The sequence below is a fragment of the Octopus bimaculoides genome, chromosome 4 (genome assembly GCF_001194135.2).
Source record: "Octopus bimaculoides isolate UCB-OBI-ISO-001 chromosome 4, ASM119413v2, whole genome shotgun sequence".
Lineage (NCBI taxonomy): Eukaryota > Metazoa > Mollusca > Cephalopoda > Octopoda > Octopodidae > Octopus > Octopus bimaculoides.
Genome location: NC_068984.1, coordinates 97,405,919 through 97,412,255, shown reverse-complemented (window position 1 = coordinate 97,412,255; position 6,337 = coordinate 97,405,919). Strand labels below are relative to the sequence as shown.

At 34.1% G+C, this 6,337-nt stretch overlaps 1 protein-coding gene across 1 annotated transcript in view; it reads right to left on the bottom strand.

Moving 5' to 3' along the window:
- Nucleotides 1–2,019: 2,019 nt before the first annotated feature.
- Nucleotides 2,020–6,337, bottom strand: part of LOC106873776 (tripartite motif-containing protein 3) — a 7,681-nt gene continuing 3,363 nt past the window's right edge. Inside the window, exons 2-3 of the mRNA XM_014921283.2 lie at nt 4,026–4,452; nt 2,020–2,670 (exon numbers count right to left, since the gene is read on the bottom strand). Coding sequence (XP_014776769.1) covers nt 2,066–2,670; nt 4,026–4,452 — 1,032 coding nt within the window. The 3' untranslated portion in view covers nt 2,020–2,065. The remainder of the gene's footprint in view (nt 2,671–4,025; nt 4,453–6,337) is intronic.

Sequence of the window (6,337 nt, the reverse complement as noted above, 5' to 3'; positions counted from 1 at the left end):
TCAAGCAAATCGACCCCAGGACTTATTCTTTGTAAGCCTAGTACTTATTCTATCAGTCTCTTTTGACGAACCGATAAGTTACGGGGACATAAACACGCCAGCATCGGTTGTCAAGCGATGTTGGGGGGACAAACACAGACACACAAACACGTACACACATATATATATACATATATACGACGGGCTTCTTTGAATTTCCGTCTACCAAATCCACTCACAAGGTTTTGGTCAGCCTGAGGCTATAGTAGAAGACACTTGCCAAGATGCCACGCAGCGGGACTGAACCCGGGACCATGTGGTTGGTAAGCAAGCTACTTACCACACAGCCACTCCTACGCCTCCTAAATTGTGTAAATATAAAATAGAAAGATGACAATGAGGTGAGGGATGAAGTCTATTTGTTATCACACAAGCAGGTTTCCTTTAATACTACAATCTTGGCACTCCATCGCTTACGATGTCGAGGGTTCCAGTTGATCCAATCAATGGAACAGCCTGCTCATGAAATTAACGTGCAAGTGGTTGAGCACTCCACAGACACGTGTACCCTTAACGTAGTTCTCGGGGATATTCAGTGTGACACAGTGTGACAAGGCTGACCCTTTGAATTACAGGCACAAGAGACACAGGAAGTAAGAGTAAGAGAAAGTTGTGGTGAAAGAATACAGCAGGGTTCACCACCATCCCCTGCCAGAGCCTCGTGGAGCTTTAGGTGTTTTCGCTCAATAAACACTCACAACATCCGGTCTGGGAATCGAAACCGCGAGTCCGCTGCCCTAACCACTGGGCCATTGCGCCTCCACTAATACTACAATAGTTATAACATTATTTTCTATACAGCAATGAGTCAGAACTTTAGAAGTGAACATTTACATGTGTCATACTGCTTTTGACAGTTGAATTTCATCTCTGATTTAGCAGATCAATGATAGATCATCATCATCATCATCGTCGTTTAACGTCCGCTTTCCATGCTAGCATGGGTTGGAAATAATTGAAAGCTTCAGGAAAATCTATAAACTTAGTTTTCTTCTAGCAGACAATTGTATCATCATCAAAGTCCTGTCAACCTATTTGGTGTGGATCACCATTGCAGAATTTGTTTTATAGGTCATTCAAGTAAAAGGGACAGGGTTCATGACTTTCATAGTGAGATTAACAATCCATAATCAGGTCAACAGTTACAAAAAAGCTATTGCTGTCCAGTGGTGGTGATGGGATGGTATGAGAAGAGATATTTTCAAGAATAAGAATTGGGTTGAGGTAAAAAAAAAATAAAAACGACTTGACAGCTGAATCATTGTGGTGGCAAGAAGTGAATCATGTGATGACAAGAAGTGGGACTGGGGTATCAGCTCAAGTGATTATTCAAGCTGAATAACCATTGTATTGTCAATTATGTAATACACACATATATAACTGAGTAACATTGTCTTGTAAGACATGATTGAATGGTATTATCACTTGTGTAACACACACACACACACATACAGCTATATAATCACAGGCAGCTTTATTTGGACTATTTTCCTTCTCTCTAGACCTTTTTCTTTCTGATTAAGAGCCATGCTTGAAACATTACACCCTGCCCTTTTTTCCATTTTAAACTGAGTAATCTAAAACATTCATTGTGTACGTCCTTTTGGCTTTTGTTGTTTTTGATTCACTTGTGTGTGTGTGTGTGTGTATATATAAGCAAACAGTGTTGCTTACATATATATAGGTAAGTGGTATTGCCAGAGGTGTAAATTACACACAAACTTTCAAATATGGTTGAGTGGCCATGTCTATGTAACACTCATATATGCTTGAATGACTGCGTTACTTGCAATACATACATATAGTTGAGTGATATCGTCAATAAATGTTGCTGTCATTAATTAAAAATGATGGAAGAATAAAATATAAGATAGAAAAAATTAAAAAAGAACAACGAGGAAAGAGTAAAAGAGATAATGAAGAAAAGATGGAGAAATAGAAGATACAGAGAGAAAAGAAAAGAAGAGAAAAACTAAATAATTAATATGAAAATAAAACATATTTTATTTGAACTTGAATAATCAGTTTAAACTTCTGGATTCCACTCATATACCCGAACTTCAGCAAATTTCTCTCCAGTCAATAGAACAACAACATTATTATGTCTGTTAATAGCAACATTGATAGGAGAAACATCTTTACCGATACGAAATGTGTCATAAACAGGGAAACCAAGAGATCGGCCTTTTGGACTGAATGCCTGAACTCTGTAATTTCCATAGTCTGCCACTATGATATTATTGTTTCTGTCTGTACAAACCCCCATCGGTTTAAACAGCATACCTTTGTCTTTTCCTTTCTTACCATACTTGCACTTAAATTTGCCATCACTGCTGAACACTTTTATACAGTTGTTACCACAATCAGAAACAATAATTTGAAGTTTATCATTAGTAGTCACAAAATAAGGTCGATTGAAATGGTCATTACCAGAACCTTTCCAGCCAAATTTCAGTGAAAGTTTACCTTCTTCTGTAAATACATAGACACAATCATTTTCCAAGCTTGTTACAATGGCATAGCCATACTTGTTCACAGCAACACCACTTGGGCGAGCATATTGAAAATGGAGTCCAGTGTATTGTGAAATTAAATGGCTGTTCATATTATAGATGTGCAAGATAGCTTTGTCTAAAAAGTAGAAATAAAAATATCAAGTTAAACAATAATATAAACATGAATATACAAAACTTAGAAAGATAACAAAACTTAGAAAGATATATAGTGAAGATAAAAAAAGCAGTCATTCATTCATACAAGCATGCATACATATGAACATAGCTGCCAATGTATAATATAGATAGCAATATATTACGTAGCCACAATCATTGGAGCTGTCTCTACAGTGTATTATACAGCTACAATTAGTGTATTACATAGCCACTATTGTATTATATATTTCCATTATCTATATATATATATATATATATATATATATATAAATATATACCAACACTGGATTATAAAGCTACCATTATATTATATAGCTACTACTAAAATACATATTTACCCTACTGTATTATACAGTTATTGCTGTAATATACATATATAGAGTTACTATCATATCATACACTTTTTCATCAATGTCTAGTTTCAAAACTCAATCTAGAACTCGGGGAATTGCAGTGAAAAGGAGGTCAAATGAAAAAGCATTCACAAACACAACTTCTCAAACTGCCTGACATAAAAGTCATTTTTCATGCATCAAAGTCAATGTGTTCCTAAATGCATACAGTTGTCAGAGTTGTTTATTTTTACATCAATCCTAACTGAGCAAATCTATTAACAATGGCATTCCAGCTGTGACCACCCTAACTTTTTATCAAGCAGAATGTTCTCCTAGCCACATTATCTAACATGCCCTTCTTTAAGATGGTAGGGTGTAGTTTGAGGGAGATTTGGCAGTTATTTTCATGTAGATGCTGCCTTGTTGGCTTCATATGTAAATAGCTAGAGCTAAGTGTAATCAAAAGAGTAACAATTACACGTACAATTACAAATATGGAATTACATGCCTGTTATCAGGTGTGTAATTAGAAAATTATATATCTACAATCATAACTCATTTCACTTACAAATATGTAATTGCATATATGTTACTAAATATTAATCATGCAAGATTAATCTAATATTAATATCTAATACTAAATATTAATCTAATATCTAATACTTAAATATTGATCATGCAAATATTAATCCTCAGTTACTATTTATAACCAGCTTGGCCTTTATTTTAAATGCTGGTGACTATAAATAAGTTGTTCTGTGTTATTGCTATATTTATTACTGGTTTATATATTTCAAAAAAGAAACAAAACAAACACTTCAGATGACTCATCACAACAACTAATTATAGAAATTATTTATCAGTTGGCTTCTTACTGACACTTAATGTATTCGTCATTCATCAAAAATGTTTCCTAAATTATCAGCATTCTATTTCATAAATGAAATTTTAAAAAATCTTAAATAATAACTGTACTTACCAGCTTTTGCAACTGAAGTCAGAATGTTTTGATTTGGTAATATAGCTACATCATATATATCACAAGAAGGAAGAAGCTTATTAAGAAAGATACCAGTCGGTGAAAAAATGAGAATACGTCCTCCTTTCAGATCTGATACACATATATGCCCAGCTCTGTTAATAGCAATACCATAAGGTTTCTGAAACTCATTAACATGTCTGCTATATTGACCAAATTTTACAAGTAATCCTTCTGTACAAAAGTCCTTTTGTGGACTATATGTCTGATAGTTTAAATCATTGCTGTCATTGTCCCTTATATAGGGATATAAATTATATTGTGGAAATGGAGCTGAAGGTATACACGGTAGTGGTGGTAATGATGCATTACATGCATGTAGGTTAGGTAAATTTGGTAATTGTGTTGGTTCATTTGATGATATTTGCTGGAAACAGAAGGAAAAGAATCAACATTTTGCTTTGTTTAATTGATTATTTTCATAAAAGGAGAAATAAAAAATACAATCAAGTTATCATTTAATGACAGTAATAACAACAACAACAGATAATAATAATAGCAATAATAATAATAATAATAATTATAATAATAATAACAACAACAATAATGATGATACTTTATAGGATTGAGGTAACTCCTCCAGTTGGTATACAGAAGCAAAAAAAAAGAAGAGTGCCATTGTTATCAAGTGAACAATATTTCAGCATCTAGTGTGCCTTCCACAGGTTCAAAAAATAAACTTGTCAATTTACTTCATTTTTGGTAATATTTTATAGGATTGAGGTAACTCCTCCAGTAGTAGATTGACGAGTTTATTTTTTGAACCTGTGGAAGGTACACTAGATGCTGAAATATCATTCACTTGATAACAATAGCACTCTTCTTTTTTTTTTTGCTTCTGTATACCTACTAGTGCAAAAGACACACTTCTGTTTGTTATTTCCTTCCATTTTCTTCTCGTCTATATAAATTAAACTACAGTTACCCACTAAATTACCTGCTGCCATATACTTTTTACCAAGGAATATACCTACTGAGGTAATTACCAGAAGTGCCTTTGGATATATCTATCCCTTAGAGGCTTTAAACACCTCTAACTTATACCTGCATAACAAAAGTTTCTGACTAAGATGCCTTAGCCAGCCTACAACAGGCACATACTGGGTAAATGGAGCAAATAACAATAGAAGCATCTTTAAAAGATATACCGATTCCACTCAAAAATGTATATCTTAAAGAAGTCATTAGTAAAATTACAGACTTCACCCACTGCTTGCGCTGGAAAGCCTTATTTTATGATAAAAACAGCCAGCTAGAGACAACGCAACACCACAACAGCAATGCCCTCACCAAAGGAGTCTTCAAGACCAGGAAAACACCCCACCAAACAGTCATTTAGATGCCTTTGAAACTAAACTATGGGATACTATCAAGAAGCTACAATTCAAATGGCATCCACTAAGAAACAACATCTACCAAAAGAACCTATTATACAAACTGAAATTACAAAAGGGAATTATGGTTCACTCCAATAAAACTAAGAATTCCTACACTCTGGATATAAATTTATACCACCAGTTGCTACATAAAGAAATTACAAAAACATACAAAGCACCTAACAGCACCTTAAGATCTATGAACTTAGCAGCCAAGAGCATTATGACAGAATACAACATAGAGGAGAAAACCGAACCCTTCATACCTTCCAGACCATACATCACACTAAAAGATCATAAACCTAACTTCTTAACAGTTACCAAAGTTAGATTAATATGCCCCAATAAGTCGGATTTATGTAAATTAAGTAAATTAATATTAGACAAATACATCCCTAAGCTAAGGAATGTGATCGCCCTAGAACTACGGTCCAACACATATGAAGCCCTAAACTGGTTCTCTAGAATCCAAAACAAGATAAACTACAAATTCCTACAAATAGACATAGTAGATTACTACTCATCTATTAACCCTACGATCCTAAATAGCACTCTTATCTTCACCAAAAACCATACCCAATTAACTAGGAAGGAAATTAACGTAATATTAGAAGCGAGGAAATCAGTGATAAATAATTCAACTGAGAGAAGGCTTACAGTGAGAATGTGAACTATGATACAGAGTCTTATCAGAACACCACTGCTGTTTAAATGTCAAACACAATGAAGGTATCATTTTATTGACTTCCCACATTTAACATTCACTCTATCTTCCTTTAAATCCTAGTTAGGCAGCTAGCAGTTGACCAAACATAAACAGCAACAACATACAAGAAAAGATAACTCTATTGTTTTTATATGATACACACACCTGCC